This window comes from Chironomus tepperi, unplaced genomic scaffold (genome assembly GCF_022539635.2).
Source record: "Chironomus tepperi strain 1889 unplaced genomic scaffold, CSIRO-AGI_Ctep_v1 contig_67, whole genome shotgun sequence".
In the NCBI taxonomy this organism is placed as follows: domain Eukaryota; kingdom Metazoa; phylum Arthropoda; class Insecta; order Diptera; family Chironomidae; genus Chironomus; species Chironomus tepperi.
The window spans coordinates 519,841-539,620 of record NW_027226189.1 but is presented as its reverse complement, the minus strand read 5'-3'; the positions used below and the strand labels follow the sequence as shown (position 1 = coordinate 539,620).

Genomic DNA, 19,780 nt, shown 5'->3' with positions numbered 1-19,780 from the left:
TAAAATCCTTCCCTAGAAACTTCTTCCAATCCCTTTCCAAATCTAAAGCCTATAAAATCTCAAAAACCCATATTCGACCTTCAAATCATCTGCTTATTTCTCTCACAAAACATCAAAAAAACATAAATCCATTATCTTCAGGTTGACGACTTCCCTTTGAACTCAACTCCTTTTAAAGTATTTATTCCAAAATAAATCCCAAAGGAAATTATAGATCCTCATATTAAAATCATATCTCGTTTAAGTACCACATCAATAACAATAAAGCCATAAAGAATTCATATGAATTACGTTTTTGGAAATTATAAAATATTTTTTTCTGTATTTGTATCCATTGATGGTGATGCTCAATGAATCCTAATCAAATTGAAAAAAATAAATAAATAAATGCTATCGACACACACATAACTGGATGTGGAAAGTAAATAAGAAGATGAAAAATGGATATAAAGGAAATTTCGCATTACATCATTATATTGATCACCAATCATTCGATTTTTTTTTTTTGATGTTTATTAAACTGAGAAATGTGCTGTTTTCGTCTCTTGAGAACGAATGAAAAATTGGCAAAAAAAAGCTTGTATAAGAAGAAGATAAATAAGAAGTTTATTATCAAACATCTCAATCTCAATTGATTTTCGATTCATTTCTGATGATTTGTGATGACTACAAATCAGGGTTGATGTTTATGGTATGACAGTAAATAGGTAACAATATTTGTCACACATGCATATGCTGTCTGAGAGAGATATGGCTTGAAGATATAAAGGTCTCTGGTGACAATAAATCCTTAAGTCCCTAGTATTATGGTCGAATACAAATGGCCTCAAATTTGGGTATTTTTGGACGCTTTATCACAATCTATTCCAAAGTTAAGGTTGTTAAGTTACATCTATTCAATGTTTACGATTCGCAATGTACAGACACTTCAAGCTCTCTCGAGCAACACAATGCGACGATCCGTTGAACCGTCGAGGTCGTCGAATTCAGCAGACACGGTATATTCAGAGTAACTTCTTGTATTACAGCCAATATGACAATGTATCGATGGCCTAACGAACACATTGTGCTGTTCAGGGATATAATTTGTGAACTAACTTACTAGTCTACTGAATCTACTGTCGATTGTACCAAATGTTAATGCTGTAACTTAATTTTGGTACTTAGTAACTTGAGCCTAGACTATGTATTGCAGAAGAATAAACACTTTCCCAACAACTTGATCCAAATTAGGATCGAACCCGCGTCTTACTATTTCCAGTTACAAACTCTTACTACTTAGCTATCAGGGTTGTCTCTAGTGCTTGACAGAATGTCAATTTAAGCTACATACTGCTATAAACATTTTATTCTGTTGCTATTCTTAGTCGCATCCACCTGATCAACAACACTGAATTCATAAGGAAGAGAAAAAGCGTCACAAATCAATTGAATGTGAATGAAGATTGGAAGGAAGCAAGACGCGCGAATGAAGAAGAAAATCCGTCGAAAGATGAAGTTGAATGATTTGATGGAGAAGAACAAATATACACAAGAATATAAAAAAAAAAAAATGAACGAGGAAGAGATAGATTTATGATGGCTCATTTTGAATCGACAAAAGCACAAGAGAGAGAGAAGCTTTTATGCAGTGGAATTCATATTCTCATCTCCTATCCCACGAGATTGACGGAATTTGCTTCTGCTACTTTTTTTCCTTTTCATTTTCTTCATTATGTCTTTTGTTTCTGTTTTGTGTAAGCTCATTTTTTAAGGATGGCAAAAAAAATGCTGATGGTGATGTGATTTATATTGTGGATCCAATTAATTTTAATGCCTTACGTTTATTTCTTGAATATTTCATGCAGCATAAGTACGCAATGTGAATTCTATTATGGATATTTTGTGTCCTTGTTGATGCTGTTGCTGTTTTTCATATTTTGATGAATTTTTTTCGGAAAATTTTGACTTAACTGCACGTGGATGCTTCTTATTGTTCATCCAGACACGTTGATCAAATCAGTACGATTGAGTAATAAATTTCTATGAATTTTACAGACGATGGATGTAACAGACAATTTTGAAACTGATTTTTTCCTTAGAATCTTAAATCTGCTCGTCACGTAAGCTATCCACAACATCATGATGCTTGTTATTGATACCAAAAACACTAATCAACTAATGAAATTTACTCTGAACTACATCATTCGATACCTTTTTGGGGGAATGTTAAGGAATGACGTCATGTCTTGATTTTATAAGCCACAGTCTGATTTAATGTGCTGGTCGTACAGATCAATTGAGATCCAAAGTCTCCCTCAGATGACGCCTAAAGCTGGATTCCATCTGCCAATACCAAGTACAATACTGTCTCTATCGACAGCTTCCTTCCAAGAGTTCCGTATTCATCCACAAGCTATTTTACCATCCACAAAGTCAACTTTAAAGACCATATTAAATGAAGCATGTGCAGGTCTTCTAGTAACATGTCAGGTCCATCAAAACCTGTTCAATTTGACTCAAGTAGATCTGAAGACTAAATTTTTAGATAGACATCATTTATAAACGACCCCATTTACAACTGCCCAAATTTTCTCTCGAATGACCTCAATACAAAATCCTTTACAAAGAGCTTCGAAGAAGGAAGGAAACTTTAAGGACATCAATTGAACAATAAAATTGCTTCATCAGAATTCCAGCCCAGAGCATTTCTCCGTCGCAATTTATTTGTGTCCAGCTTTTCTCCCTTTCCTTTTTTCCCATTGTGTTAAATCTCATATTAATTACATAATTACAAAATGATGAATTTCCTTAATGTACAGGCACACACACATAAAGCCCAACAAAAAAACGAGAAAAAATGAAATGAGCTTATTAAATTGCTACGCTACTGCTTGATGCATAATAAATGTTGGGGATTTAATACTCAGCACTTTTTCTCTCTCTCTCTCTCTCTCTCTCTTTCTCTCTCCTTTTCATTCATCTTGCTGCTATCTTTTCTATAAATTTTTTTATATTTCTCATCCAAGAATGAGCAAAAAAAATGCTTATGGCTTATGAAATTACCACAAATAAGAACTAATGTCCGAATTTTAATTAAAAAAATAAGCTGAAAAAGTTTCTTTTCTTCTTGATTTTTTCTTCTGCGTGCAGTTTTGCATGGGAATTGACTATTCATATTGTCTTGTTAGTTTGAGTGGACTGACTGGAATATTTAATCAATTTTTGAGACTTGTGAGTCGTTTGCAGCTTGTTAAGTTGTTTGAAATTATTGTAGATGAGATTTATATGATGTCCTTTGTGGCAGAGCTCGAAGTCAAGGCACTTGAAGTCGATTCGACTCGATTTTGAGCCTTGTTATGGGGTATAACTCAGTTATGCTTTGGAAAAGTTAAAAAAGTAGAGTTAGACATGCCATGTTGAGTTAGTTAGGTCAAGATTAGTTGGATTGACTTAAATTTATATCATATGCTTGAGATCTAGTCGAGTCAATTTAGTGTAACATTCCCACTGTCCGAAAAATGCGCTTTATACACCTTCACCCAATAATGACTTTCTTACTTCCAATTTTCTCCCTTTTATTAAGCTTTAAATGAAAAAAAAAGCTTGAATAAAAAGAAGCAAACAAAATCTAAGAAAGGAAAAAGCAGAGGAAATAAGAAAGTTTATAAATTGCAAGATTTCATTCTGCCTGATAACATAAATTCTCTAAAGTGCCAGCCAAAAAAGAAAGAAAGAAGAGATAGCCACTACTCAATGAAGGTTGTTTGTGCTTCCTTACTTCCTCGATATAATCTAAACATATCTAAACCACCGAAAAGCAAAAGGTGATGAAAAGTATGAAGCCATAAGAGAAACAAAAAATGCAAATGAGTCTTCTTCCTTTTTTTGTATAGTTTCTAGTCAAAAACCAAATGTGGTCAAGCCACAAACGTACGAAAGGAAAAAAAAAAGCAGGAGGGATCCGTTTGGACTTTCTAATCTGAAATGTTATTTTTGTGTGTTTTTTTCCTCATATTTATGATACTTTTTTATAGAACCGAATGGGAAGGTAACGTGTGGAACTATAAATACTGTATGTGGGCGACTTATTATAAGTATCAGTTACCTGCATATAAAAATATATGAATACACAAGCAGTCAGAGTAAAAAAAATATTAAAAGGATTTGAATGACTTAATGAAAATTTTATCATCATAACAAGCTTTTAAATTTTCATAGTGTGGGATTTTATGCAATCTCATTTTATTGAGATTTTCATAGAATACCGGTAATGATGAAATAAAAATGTTGCTGTAGAGAAGTTTATGGTGAAATGGATGCCATATTCTCATATACATAACAGGATAATTGAAAACATTCTGATGATGCATACAACTTTGAATGATGTTGATGATATTCTGACGCATTATCTAGTGATATTGAGTAGTTGTAGTTCAAGATGGATTTATTGTATACCTGAACTGCATACTTCGGTAAATCGATTTAATATCCAATCCTTGGCCAGCATAACTCTGGCATATTACCGGTTCAAACTGAGTTCGGCGTGAGTTTGCAAAGATCTCAGATTTAAACTGAATCTGCCACCAAGTCAGAGTCTCTCCAGCCTGAAACTAGATTTTTGATCAATTTACCGATTTGTGCTGGTCAGCATCCTCATTGACTGAGTCAAGAGTTACACCAAAGCTCGAAGTCAACCCGATATTTGTTGGAAAAATTCGACTCAAGTCAACTCAACTACTCAAAAATTCAGGTCTACTTCTAGCTCCGCTTTCTCCTAAATTCCATAAATTTTAATAATTTACAGACTTCACACTCCTACAGCCATCAAGAAATCAAATAGAAGTAACAAAACAATATAAATTTCAAGATTATGACACAATAAACTCAAATTGATTGAAATCAGCCATCAATTCTGACAATTTATTGATTTTGACATCACAAACGAAATCAGAACCTTAACATCTTGCCATAAAACAGTAAAATTTACTTCCTTTTGATTTTTATTTCCATAAAATAGGCAAAAATTTTCTAATATTTTCCCTTTGATTATTTTTAAAAAGTAGAAGTAGAAATGGGAACCGAACCATGTTAAGGATAAAGTTGAGCATAAATTACATATTTTATATTATTTCAAAAAAGTCTGAATGACCTAAAAATGTTTGCGGTATAAAACTCCACTTGAACAAATAAACTTTTGAGTTTACAAAAAAATTGGAATGGAATGAGATAAGAATTATGAAAATGATGATAATCCTCAAATCACAGAGAAAGTTATTGAGTGAAGCTTTATTGAGAGGAAAAGAAAAAAATAAATTTCAATTTTTTTTGTATGCATTTCAATTTGTTTAAATTTAAATATTTCATGTCAGATTGCATTTGCATAATTATTTTCATCTCTTCTTTTCTCTTTTTATTTCCATTCGTTTCTATTTAAAGTTCTGTACTCAATACATACATACATACATAAAAAATAAAGTGTATTCTTAATCCTCATAAATATTTAAAATTTCAATCAAAATTAATTATTTTTTTTTTCAATTTAATTGAGTTCTTTGAATGGAAAAACTAGTTGCTTTATGTTACTGCTAGTCGTGCGGCCATGAACCTTATTGTGATCAGGAGGTCCCATTGAGATCATTGTACGAACAAGAAAGCTATCTGAGAAGTTCTGATGAATCATTTAGATCTGTTTAACCAAAACCACACATGGCATGCGGTTTACACTAATGTGCCGCTACACACAGGTTGTCAATCACTGTCATTTTCATTTCCCTGTGATTTCACCAATTCAATTCTAGCCATATGGACGCCTAACGGAGGCGGATTTCCCTTCAAATGAATGTCCATATAGCTGTCCTTATGGTTGTCAAACGGAGGCGACTGCCATTTGGTGCTAGTGAAAGAGGTGTAAGCGCAGCCTTAAAACCTCCATGACGGACCCTTGTTCACCTTTGTCACCCGGGTCATTCAGTTGCCATTTTTCATGATTGAATTTCATTTTTTTTAATATAAAAAGTAGAAGTTTTTTAATATTAAAACATGAATTTTCAACATGCTGGCTTGTGTGGTTAAATTTTCAATTTGTAATATCGAAAAAATTTTGCTGAAGCTATGCAAGTTGTGTTCGCATAACTTTTATTTTTTTTTTTTATTTTGCCTCCATTTCAACAGAAATATTAGAATAATTTACCGCAAACACAATTGCCTGGAGATGAAAATGTATGAAAATTTTACGAAATAACATATTGCTGTAAATTTCTGAACAACACTCGTGGCATTTCTCGTGATGATATAAATTTATATCGCATATGAATTTTTGGTGATTTAAATGATGATATTCAAGGATATATTTGCAACTGTGTAACTTTTTTTAATAAGGATTATGAACAATAATTTTTGGCTGAATTATGAAGCAACAATTATGTTGCAATTATGTACATTGAGTTAGCTGATGATATTTTATATGGACATTCATGCTTCTATGCTTTAGATCCAGGAGCGAGAGGAATATCTGATTAGCAGAGCTTCTCCTTTTATCCATTCAATTTATAGTGTCCATTAATGGCATGTTCAAATGTTGATTTAAAGTAATTTGTGATGAGTTCCTATCCAATGATCATCCAGTTGATTTGACTGGTTGGTTGATTCACAATTTTGCGACAGTTGCATGACCCAGAATGTATCGTTGCTAAGTGCCTCAAATGTCGCTAGTTTACAAAGCGACAACGTCCGAGTTGGAATGGTTAGAATGTTGAAGAAGCATTCGAATTCAATTCCTTGAGATCAAGTGTGTTTCATAAGTGTGGTATCAGTGTAAGAAGCAGCCTTACTTTGCAGCTCCAGGAGATTAGGATTGAAATCAGTTCCTTACCTTCCTCTTCTCTACTCTGTACCCTTTTGGAATTTTTGGTTACGTTTATACAATAAGGTGCAGTTGTTTGTTTACTGCAGCTTACTATCCTCCTGTAGCGCTTATAAATGATTCCAAATAGTCAATAACTAGACACATAAAGTGGCCTATAATCATAAAGAATGACGTATGTATTAAGGACGACTTTTGATGGTTTACTTCCAGAATTCTTCCTTAATATACTCTCAAACTAAACAAAACAACAGAAGTATACCAAAAAAATCTTCCAGCATTTAAAGTTCCCTTAAATTCCCCCCAAAAAATATCTAATTAAAGTGTCCACAAGCAGCATTAAAGATATTACGAAGCAATATAAAAACAAATAAATTCCATTGTAATCATGCTTAATATTTATTAAGGTACACACAATTCATTATCTACCGTCTGGTATTAACTTTTAAGGTCTCTCATGAGACTAATAATTTTGTGGTCAGAATAATTTTTTTTTCTGTTTTGTTCCTGCTTCTTCTTCTTGTTGCTCATAATGAAGATACATTTTTCATGTCTTGTTGCTGTAAAAATCATCAAGTGGTTGGAAGCTCAGGCTTTTTCAGGTAGAAGTAATGAGTTGTATTCTTCTGATGACACTTTAGATTACTGCTTGGATAATAAATTCTACAGGAGCACAGCATCCATTCTAGCATGAAAATTCTCTTTTTTGTTGTCCTTTTTCCTCTGCGTACACAATGAATTTTAGATACACAACAATCATAACAGAGAATAGAAACAAAAAAATGTTTCATTCTATACCAAAACTTGTCGACTATTTGTCATGTCTTGGGGTCGACATGTTTGACAAATAGTTGACAACTGCCGCATATTGACAATGCAAAACATTCATGTTTGACCTTCATTCATTTTCGTGTCATGTGCAGGAGCACATTGCATGTAGGTGGAGGTAAAGTTTTCGCAAAAAGGTTGACATAAGCTGACCTGATGGGAATATTTTTCGGAAATGAATTGAGATGATAACAAGTATGACCAACAAAAAAGGAGTGAGATTGAGGTTGATAATCTGATTTAAATGAGATTAAATTGAACGTTTTTTGTGGGTGATGATGGGAATTGTGGGTATTTATAGTCCAGATGCGTTAAATAAGATGGAAGTTAGAGACTCACTCTAATAGCGCGTTGTAAAAATGGTTCGGAATCAGCAGTCATGGTGACGTTGGGAAATGCGAGTTGCTGTCAATAGGGTGACGTAGACACTAGCAACTATACTGCTCTGCTTGGGGTAACTCCTAAAACATTGATATCCATGTAAAACAGTGCGGTCCAGAGTGAGTCATTGTTGCACACCTGACCTTGATCGAAGGCACACCAGCCAGTCGTGTCACACAGTTTGGACAACACTGATGTAAACTGTGGCTCATATTTCTAAAGTTTAAGATATATTCAAGCCTCAAATCTGTTAAAATTAACAAATTCTTCCTTTCACCTCAATAAATCACATATTTGCATCCAAAATATAAAGCATCAAGTGACTATACAATGGAAATTCTCAGAAATTGTAGTCTACAATCTTACAACTTACTTACAACATTCCTCAATGCACAAAAGTTATAGCATGAAATTTTAATCACATTTTAAACTATATTAATTCTATGGAACTTCCATTTACTACTCTAATTCCATCACAAAATGTATTTCCAATGGTAAGTTCATAATAAATTTATTGACAACGATGAAGTTTTTGATCACGTTGATTATTGGAACAGAGAGAAATACGAGAAACTTTCTTACATGACAGTCACAAAATTATAGCATTGGATGTAGTCGAAAGTTTCATTTTTCACAGTAATTGTTGTTATTTAGGTACAAAGACAATATCTTCTATATCATTAAATTAAAAAATATAAAATTCTGTGTAGGTTGAAAGCCTTATTGCAATAATAATGAAGTCCTATAAATTTTCATAGTATTATAAAGGTCGGTTCTATTAATTTTCATAAATGAACAATATTCCCAATGGTTTTATTGAGACAAAAACGAACTGACATCAAAGTTGACTTTTAGTCATGGGCAGTAACACAAAAAAATTGTATTCAAATGATAGAACCGCAAATTATGGCTTTAAATAATAATTTTCAAGAAATACTCATAGATATCAAAATTGTTGTGGCTTCATAATTTATGAAGATGAGGAGCAATATGCTTGTCATGTGAAAAACTTCATGAAAAGGAAACCAACAAGAAAATAATATTTCCAATTTTTTTGTTATGTGGAAATTCAATAAGAAATACCAAAAAACTTTTGTATGGAAATGCTTTTTTGATCTTGAAAATTTGAATCTTGAAAAAGTTAATTTGGACTTGCCATGGATGCGATGCTCATGGAATTTGAAATTTTTGATGGTAGATTTGTAGAATTTAAAGTGAATTTGAGGATTGTGTGCTAATACAGTAGTTCTAGTAATCCTGCATATCTCTCCTCCTGTTAGATCAAGTCGTTTGAGGATAATAGGTTGTAACGTTACCATTCCTAATCTGATTATGGAACTTGCCCTTCAAATCATTCTTTCATCCATGCATAGATATTTCATTCCCGGTACAGATCTTGATCGTCAACGATGCATTTAATATTAACACGTGACTCGACAAGAAGATATACAGTTGACATTTAGTCACCTTCGGAATCAGACTTCACAAATTCCTCAAAATAACTTCCGATAATAGATTGTATGCTTCATGGAGTCAAGTGTCTCTGTGGACATATCGTGTGAGTTGCTCGAATCAAATTGGACATAGTAACATGAACGCCATCGTTTCGGATCCTGTCATTTTCAAAATTTGTGCCTATTCAAGTGTTTACAGAAAGTTTCAAGTAAACATCGACATCTAGTTTCCTCGTCTAGTCTATTACTTAATAAAACCCCAAAAAAACTCCTTTTAAATTTATTAAGTTCAACAAGCAACAACTTTCAAGCTCATAAATCCAACATCAAAAATATAAATGCTATGCCATCAAAATATTGTCTTGTCAAAGCCCATTACACAACTTTTCAATTTTACTTCCATCTCAATTTTCAATAAATTGATGTCGACTAATCCAACTAGTCTATGTGACATTCTCAATATTTCATAAAGTTTGTGTAAATGTTTTTAAACATCCCCAAAAAATAAAACTTTAGTAATTCTACCTTTATTGATGAAAAATATCCATTTACAAGCCAATTCTGATGAAAATGGATCGAGAAGAAAAGTTTTTATTTTCATGTAAAGGCAATAAATTTTCCAGCATCAAAAGCTCATCTATAAAAGGCACACACGCGTTATGGACGAAAGAGAAAAAAAAATTCTAATCAATTTAGAAATGAAAAATCATTTTGGCCTATCCACAGCAGCAGAAAGAAAGAAAGCACATGGCAACTTGTGTGTATATGCTGAAATATGATTAAGCTCATGTTGTGTATGCTTGCCGTTCGCTTGAATAAATTTATTCCGATCTATGCGACAAATGTATACATAGTAGCCAGTTTTATGCCATGTGCGGCTCACCTTCCTGTTCCTGTATTCATGCATACAATGTATCATGTTTTTGAATTTGAAAAATTAGATTGAATTGATCCCAAAAAAATTGCTTTAAATTATGCATAAATGCAGCAACTAAATCGATTTTTTTTTCGACTCTCATGCATGAGACATCCTCATCGTATGTGGAAGAGATAGAAAATTATATTTCAATAATATATTCATTTAAACTTTCGGAAATGTGGTTATGTATACCTAGGTGTGACATACTTATTGAATTGAATTGGATCGCATGATGGTCAAATGACACTGCCTGAAAATAGTGAACGGAAGTCTTTTTTTTAATTATTTGTATGCATAATGCTGTGAAAATAAAATTAATTAATGAATTAATTGAATTGGTGCGCCATAAAGCATGAAAGCTTATGAAAAATAAAGCTTTTTTTGGTATGCATCTCAACAAGACACACGTAAAATGAATGAAACAAAAATCACATTTCAATGTTCACTGTGTACTACTTTTCCTATTTCTGCTGTTGCTGCGTTTTCAAGAAATTGAAATAAAATTGAAAATGAAAAATAGAATAAAGGGAGTGAAAGCTAATAATAGGAAATTGTAGGAAATATATTTATATTAAAATGATATTAAGGGGGATGAATAGTGGAGCAGGTTTGGGTTTTGGATACAAATTTGGTCGTAGTAGTTAGAATCAGGAGCATATTCAGGGGAGATAGATGCGATGACATGATGACATCCAGAAGAAGCATCAGTTGCATTACCCATGCTATACTAATGCAATGGACCTAGCCACAATTTGTGTGTCGCGAATACACAAACCGAGTTTGTGGCCAGAAACAGAGAAAAGCAACTAAATCCGACTAGACTTTCCCAGGGATCAAACCGGGTCATTAGGGTAAACACTCTAACCACTTGACCTGCTGCTTTTTGCTCCCAAATCGACCCCTTCCCTGATTATGGTTCTAGTTACTCGATAGCTCATTTTATAAGCACTGTGTATGCATTAGGGACATACTCAGAGGGAGGAGGAATGAGAGTGAGGATTTGGTGTTCAAATCTCTCCACTTGATATTGCATTTAGATTGTCTGATTTTGATTGTCCTTCTTGGAAGGAGACTATCGATAGAGACAGCTTAGCATTTGATATTGGCAATTGACAAAGAGTAGCCAGTGATAGAACCAGTTATAAACGCCAACAGAGAAAGCTCATGGATCACAGCTGATCTGTATTGCCAGCGATGTCATGAATCGCATTTAGATTGAATCTACAGTTTTAAGTCAATTGCACTAACTCTATAAAATTCCATCCAAATATATGTAAAAAACAGAATATGCTGAAAAAAATCTCGAAACGTAGCTTCAGAACAATATTAGAATTTGCACTATAATCCATACCGGCATTCAAGCACTCAACTTTACTCCCACAATAATCCTCTCACTAAAAACATGAACAAAAATTCTGAATATTCATTTTAATCCATAGAAATTATGACAGCACGATTTATCAAAAATATAAATCCCTAAACTGCACTAAGGAGCAAATGCTTCATTCTCTCTCAAAAATATATTCATTTCAAATGTGTAGTCGTTACCCTCGACTACAATTTCAAGCTCGCTCGCTCGCTCGCAACAAGAATAAAGCTTTCAAAAATAAAATGAAATTCATCAAACTTGAAAAATACATTTTAGCACAATCCTTTATTTCTGTTGTATTTGTTTGCATGCAAACTTCTTCTTTTTTCACTTTTTTTTTCACTTTTTTTTAATAATACGATTAAATTAAAATAAAAAGCACAGAACGGAATGAGGTGAAAGGAATGTCATTTGGAGACGAAAGGAAATAAGACTTTTAGCCTTTTTTTATGCTGTATTTTATGGATGGAGGAGTTCGACCTCATTTTCATTTGATTTCAATCAATTTACATTTTTTTGATAAAAGAAGTTGCTGTGCTGTGTGGAACAAATGAAATATTCTTGACTGCACCCAGTGATTTATGCTTGACACAGTCTGAATTTTTACTAGTTTTGGGTAATAAATTCTATGTTGCTGCATTTCTTGAGGTTTTTGGTCTGTTGATGTGGAAATTATGACTTGAGCATTTTAAAATGAAAGGAAGCTGTGGATGTGACACTATTCACATTGTATTCAGCTGGTGCTGACACAAATTTCCAACTATTCTTGGTTGACCTCAATTGTCTTTTTTAGAAAAATGTCACAGACATTACTGGATATGCCATAATTCCTGTCATTACAATTTTCCTAATGCTTTCAGCAAGTAATGCCTGTCATACCCTTCATAAAGTGCCTGTAACCTGTCAGAATTACCAAAAGTGACATAAAGTCTAGACTTTGTCCTAAGAAGTTCCATTGTTGGCAATGAAAAGCATCTTCAAAATCATCATTCCATGTGGAACCAATACGATAATGTCAAAATAAGTTGAGCAGTTGTCTGAGTTCTGGCTAGAAAATATTGTAGTCTTAGTCACGCAGTTGATGTCACATAATGTAAGAATCTGAATAAAACAGTCGTAAATTTAAGGAAATCTTCAATGTAGACCATGCCAAAATAATTCTTCTTTCTTATGCCAGCTGAATAAAGCTGTGGTAAATATTTTATTCATGAGGTTTTACTTACTAAGTCCATCGAAAATTAGATTTTTGAGTCCAATAAATTATCTCGTCGTGGATTGTTGAAAATTCTAAAGCAAATCCAGCTAGTCTTCTTATTGAGAATTTTATGAAGCTCAGCCCAAGCACACAAGCATTTATGCTCAATGAGCAACTCAACAACAAATGATTTAACTCGTAATTTTCAATCTGTTCAAACCATATCTGATAAAAACTATCAATTCAGAATAGATTACCTGATATATTCAGTCAAGTTCAGTGAATCGACAAAAGAGATTCAATCACAACTGGAATAAACTCACATAATGGAATAAAAACCTACTCGTGTCTATTTTGAATTAAAAATTCATATTAATATCCCAATAAAAGAAGCTTTTACAGAATAATCAGCTTACAAATATTTTTAAGCAAAGCCTGGAGGGATCAATTTATTTGTTGTTGTACAGGAGGAAGTAAACAGAATGACTTGGAAATTATTTTTCATATTTTACAGCAGCAGCAGCAGGCAGGCAGAAAAAATGATTGAAATGGGAAAAATATTTTCGAAATTAAAATTTCAATAATTTTTAGCACTATGAATATGAGGAATTGAAATATGAAGTCTCAGGAGTGAAAATTGAATTTTCATTCATATGGAAAAGCTTTTTTCTCAGCGCTAATGATAAATTGAAATGAAATTCTATGATTAATGAAGGCAAATTGCACATTTAATTTGAATATTTTCCCATTCTTGTGAAATTCAAAGCGTGATGAGAATGATAGGCAAAAAAGGCAATCAATCACTATTCATAGCATTCAAATAATTAATTTACTTTACGTGCTTTTGCTGCTATACGGGAAGTTATTTTGTCTAATGAACTTTGTGAGAGAGAGAGAGTATAAGGGTCCTTGAATGTTAAGTGGAAGTGGGGAATTTTAAATGTGCTTGAAAGTGAAAAGGAAATTGCAATTTTACAATGAAATGCTTTGGGAAATTTCAAGGTTGACTTTAATTGATTCAGTAATTATTTAATTTAGTGAATTAAATGGTTGTAATGCATAGGGAAGGCAACTGACTTCATTGAACAACCAAGTCGAAATATGTTCTACATATGACATGATCACATTTGAGCAGCAGTCAATAAGGTCGTTCACTTCTAGTCTTACTGACTTACTTCGGTTGTCGTACATATTATTTGTGATTCATGGCGTCCCTTAGATGCCGCTTAAAACTGGCTCTATCGTTAATTCTTGTTATTATTCCGTTAATAAGTCAACAGAATAGCATTCGACTAGCCTTTTAATGGTCTGGTTATTAAGCTTAATTCTCAATCGTGTCTAAGTCAAGAACAGATATTAGAACTGTACTCATACTCAATACTTATGTAGATCTCGGTCCAAATGGCATTTATGGCACTTCAAATGCCATAAAATAAATCGATAACAGCCATAACGGTGACGACTGCCTAGCTGTGCCCTAGCAAACATGTTGTGCTGTTCGGACAAGTTTCTCAATATTCTGGGAAATTGAAAAATGCCAATCCTAACTCATAAATTGTAAAACAATCCACTGAATCCAAAACAATCCTAAAACACATACACCAAAATTCATCAATAATTCAAAGCATTACTTCCTCCGTCCACACTAAATCCTCTAAAAATCTCCCAAAATTCCAACCACAAACTAAACACAACTTCAAACTAAATCATATTAAAAGACCAATAATTGATAGAAACCACAGCGATCCACCTCCAAATTCTCGTCTCGTGCCTTTTATTTCCTTTTCGTTATTTTTTTCACATTGTTATTTTCTGTTCGTTCCTGATTTTGAATAATTTATTCTCTAATTAATAATTTCACAGAAAAAAAAATATATATTAGTATGTGTTGTTGTAGATACACGTTCATGTAAATCGCTTGACTACGACAAAATGGGAGTGAGTTGTAATTAGCAACAAATACTGAAATTTGGCAGCTCTCTCATTTCAAGCAATAAAAGTTTTTTTTTACTCATTTCTTTTCTGTTGTTTATTGTTTTTTTTTCTTACCAGACACACATTTAGCAGCTAACAAAAAAGCAAATGCATGCATGAAATAAAAAACTCACAAAATATACAAAATAAATAGACGTAAAATAAGAATCTCTCATCCAGGTTTTTCTATGAAAGCGAGAAATCGATTTTGATGAGGTAAAGTCCATTAATGCCGACTGTCGGGCTTTATACACCTTCTCATTTTTTTTGTTTTATTTTCTTTCTTTATTCTATTCAGTTTTTGTTGAACTTTTTTTTGTGTTTGATAAATGGAAAATTTTTTGTTTTCTGTTTTATATTTTTTGGAAAGGGATCTAAACTCTTTGATTGGAATTGTAAGATAGATCATGCTTTTGAGCGGACAGGACCTTATGATTCTGTTTTACTTTGAGCAATCGATGTCTGTTATCACGAATAATTGGCACGAATCGGCCAAAACCCGCTGAAATCATGCCATTTGAGGACCGGTCGCCGTTGATTGCTAAATACCAAATGCAACTCTGGAAGGTCAAATATCAGTGTCCAAAAATACGCTATGCACAGTTAATGACTTGTTCCGACGTTTTTGAGATAGCCTCGAGACAGAGACCAAGGTCACAAGGATCCTTACTGTTCACTCTTGAATAAGGCTAATGATAGATTATAGTCAAGGCTACGATCACGCATAGACTTTAAATGCCATTTTTCATTAGATCTCAAATCATTCATTTGAATATGTCTTTAACCTTACCTAGAACTTTCAGTCAAGTGTCCATTAGGGTTAGCCACTGTTATATGCAAACCAGAAGACTAAATTAAGACCAGAGCTCTAATTCGACTAGTATTTTGCATGGAGTCGACTCGACTTGAGTTGACTTTTTCATACAAAATCCGAGTCGACTTCGAACTCTGATTAGATTAAGTCAAATGAAATCTATTACAAATCCAAATCAAAGAGTTATCATCCCTCGCCATCCCCTTTCTTTTTATATTCTCCTTCTTCTTTTCATATTTCTTTTGTAAATGTTAAAAGCTTAAACTATACAACAAAAAAAACTCTATTTTCTGTTTCTCATAAATGTTTCTTTCTCTTTTTTCGTCTTTAAAAAAAACTTTTATTTCAGAACTAAAAGCACTTTCGAATCTACTTTGTGAATAAATGTAGATATGAATAAGATTCTCTCAATGTATATGACAAAAGAGCTTTAAAAACATACAAAAAAATAATAAGAAGAAAACAATTTTTTTGGAGACAAATTAGGCAATCATTAGATAATGTCGACGTCATTTTAAGATTAAAGCAGCAGACGAAAAGTAGTTGTTAAGTCTATATTATTATTTTTTGGTGGCTCTACGAAGAGTCTTTTGTATTTTTGCATAAGAAACCTGTGTAAAATTTTGTATACAAAAATTAAGCGACAAGATTATAAAAAATTAGAACCTAAGTCGGGGGATATAAAGACGAAAGCTTTACTCAATCGTTTAAAATCGAGGCCTTTCTATCGCATAATGGCGCCATTTAAACTCTTTCGAATATCGGGCAGCACATCACGAAGTACATCACAAGAAAATGAACCCGATCAGCAAAATATCACAACAACAACAAATTTAGTTGTGACGTCAAGCTTAAACAAGTTAACGACCGCAATCACATCATCCTCCGCACATATTAATTATCTTAATATTGATGAATCTGATCAGAATAGTGAAAATAGTAGTTTAATGTCTATTAATAATGATCAACGTGCTTTATTATCTGCAAGCTCTACCGCCGATCAAATAGGTAACTTTTTTCTATTCTTTTATCCTCTATCTCTAATTTTTATTACCCTTATTTATTTTGGCATGATGGAAAAAGTTTCAGTTTAGTTTGATGTGAAGCAGAGCCTGAAGTTGACTTGGATTTTGGATGGAATCGAGTCGACTTTTTCATACAAAATCTTAGTCGAAGTCGAATTAGAGCTCGATTCCATACAAAATTCAAGTCGACTTCAAGCTCTAATTCAAAGTATTTTAAAATGTATGAAAAATGATTGTCATAAACATTTTATTCTTATATGGCACATTTTTTATGCATTTTATTATACTTCTTTTTATGATTATTTACGTCAAATTGAGTCAAGTTTTTCCATCTGCTTCACTTGGTCACAATATTTATTTTTGAATTTTGTTTAGTTTTTTTCATTAAAGAAAAGATTGAAATATTTTTTTGTTGCTTTATGAAACTTTTTTTGAGTTCTACTTTAATGTTGTTTAAGGAATGGTGAACGGGTTGTTGAATATTTTGAACTTTGTAAGACTTTTTGCTTTGTGTTCGATAGTTATGATTTTTAGGTTCTTAGGTGGTCTTATGCATATTATGTAATGTCAAGCATTGCTATTTGAATGAACTTCATGCTTTACTTTGATAATAATCAATTTTCTCACTTTAAATTAGGGGGGAGATGATGGGATTCCCCTTTAAAATTATGAAACTATAGTTGTACTATAGAAATGAAAGTTAGTTTAATAGACGTTAATTTGGGCAGAAATGATGATTAGTATAACAGAAAAAATCCATACAAATCAAAAACGACATCAAAATCCCTAAGCAGGACTCATAACAGTCAATTTTCCAATAAAGCAAACAAATCAACGTCAATCTGCTAACAAACTGATAAAAATATCCATCAAACTTTAAAGAATCCGAAAAAATCAATAAAATCAATCCCCCTTTCCATCTATCTAATCCCCCATTTTCAATACAAATCTAAATAAACCGATATTAAGCTCGAAAAAAAGCTTCAACAACCATTCATGATCTCAAATAATCTCATCCAACTTCCAAGAACTTTCAACATTCACCAATTAATTATAAGCAGCAACAAAAAAGAAAAAAATCTTTTGGCAGTCATAAAGCTCTTTTTATTATTCAAAATCTTCAATATTAAGACTGTGGCAATATGGTTTGATGCTAAAGAAGAAAAATTACATTTTTACTGGCTTTTACATAATTAATCAGATCCATAAAAAAATCTTTTTTCTCAGTCATCCTTCTCAGAAATTCAATTTTTTATTGGCATTAAATGTTTATTTTAGGGGTAAACTTTTTCTTCCGCATAAAGTAAGGCTGAAGAATTCATTATGAAATATAAGAAGTTGAGGAAAATCTTTAAAACTGATTTGATTTAAGAATTCTGGAGAGAATCAAAGCATAATCGGTGAGAAAATAAGTGCCAAAATTCAATCGCTTTTGGGTGTGACGTGATAATTTCAGGACCATTCTGACAATATTCCAATTAAAAGTCAATCTTGAAGCTCTCGTACCTCCTATATTCAACTTTATGACCCGTTCTTTAAAACAACGATCTTTAGATGCCCAATCATAGCTTGATCTCGTACATAAAGCAGTCGAAGTACTTAAACTTCTGAAAAATGCAAATTTGGATATGGCTGGATTTGAACCCACGATTTTTAAGTCACCATACCAAATTTAACTCAAACACCCTGCCTACTTGACCAATAAGTCACTTAACATAAGACAAGAAAGAAAACGAAAGTCAATTAGCTTTGGGGCCGTTCACTTATTACGTTACGCAAAAAAACGAATTTCTAGACCCCCCTCCCCCCTTGTTACAAAATGTCGTTACAAAAAATAATTTTTGGTTGAGGCTGTTACAAAATCCTAGACCCCCCCTCCCCCCTAAAAAGCGAACGTAATAAGTGAACGGCCCCTTTTCCACTTTAAAATCAAATTCAATTTACTTCAATCAAAAAATAAATTCCAATTGACCTCAAATTATTCTCTCAAAAAACAATTTCTGATATTGCCGTCGTCACGCTCTCACTCACTGATACCAGCTTTTTCAATCTTGACTCGAGTATTAAAAAATGATTGATGTTCAATGAAGAAGCTTATTCAATGAGACGGCAGAAAGATGAAACTTTTAAATTAAAACACTTTTAAGGTAGCAAATATGCGTGACATTGGAGCACCTTTGAGTAATTTTTCATGTGCTCGATAGTCTCTTTTTACGTTAACCCAGAAAGTTTCCTATTCCTTGCCGTCGGTGAAATGTTGAACTAGTTTACTGGTGAACTTACACGAGCGGATAAAGCTCAAAGGTACTGGATAAATATTTACGATAGATCCGATATTAAAAAGCACAGTTAAAAAGTTTAAAAATAACGTTTTTTTTAATCCAGCACACACCTTTGTCACCATCATATAAATATCCGTTTTATGTGAGGATAGACATAAAATATGCAAGTGTTGAATAAGAAAAGTTTTTTTTTTGTGATATTAAAGCTTTCGTTCCTCTTATTTTTAAGCCATAATTTAGTTCTGTTTATATATACATAAACCTCTCTTTTGTTGCTTCTCATTTCTGTTTTCTGTTCCCACATAAAATGTTTGCTATTGGAATTTATGTGCCATGTTGCTCTTAACATTCTACAGCTTTTAGGTTCTACTCGTTTGTACTAGTTTTCATTCTGCACATATTAAGCACAATAATTTGTTGTGCTTTTTTATTCTCCCATTTAATTTCTTTCCCATTTTCATTTTCACCCAAATGATTGCTTTTCTCGTTTTCGATTCTCTTCTTTAGTTTACTTTCCGCGTCAGTAAGAATTTTTCATTGCTTTTTCTTTTCTGATATTATACTTTTGTGTTCCTGCATTGAACGCGGTTTTCACTAAATTGAATAATTTTTAATGTGTTTTGCAAGTTTGGTATGGATCCAAATAATATTGGATTGGATCCCTGAAATGTCCTATAAACAGTATGTCTTTGGGA

General features: G+C 32.7%; 1 protein-coding gene across 5 annotated transcripts in view; it reads left to right on the top strand.

Annotated features, from left to right (window-relative positions):
• The window catches only part of LOC139100550 (uncharacterized protein DDB_G0267764-like), a 47,685-nt gene that overhangs the window by 10,206 nt on the left and 17,699 nt on the right, over nt 1–19,780 (top strand). For 4 of the 5 annotated variants that reach the window (XM_070653176.1, XM_070653175.1, XM_070653174.1 and 1 more), the window contains exon 2: nt 16,128–16,786. In XM_070653176.1, the coding sequence (XP_070509277.1) occupies nt 16,513–16,786 (274 nt within the window). In that variant the 5' untranslated portion in view covers nt 16,128–16,512. Of the gene's footprint in view, nt 1–15,042; nt 15,181–16,127; nt 16,787–19,780 lie in introns of all 5 variants that reach the window. The other variant, XM_070653173.1, reaches the window with a different exon arrangement.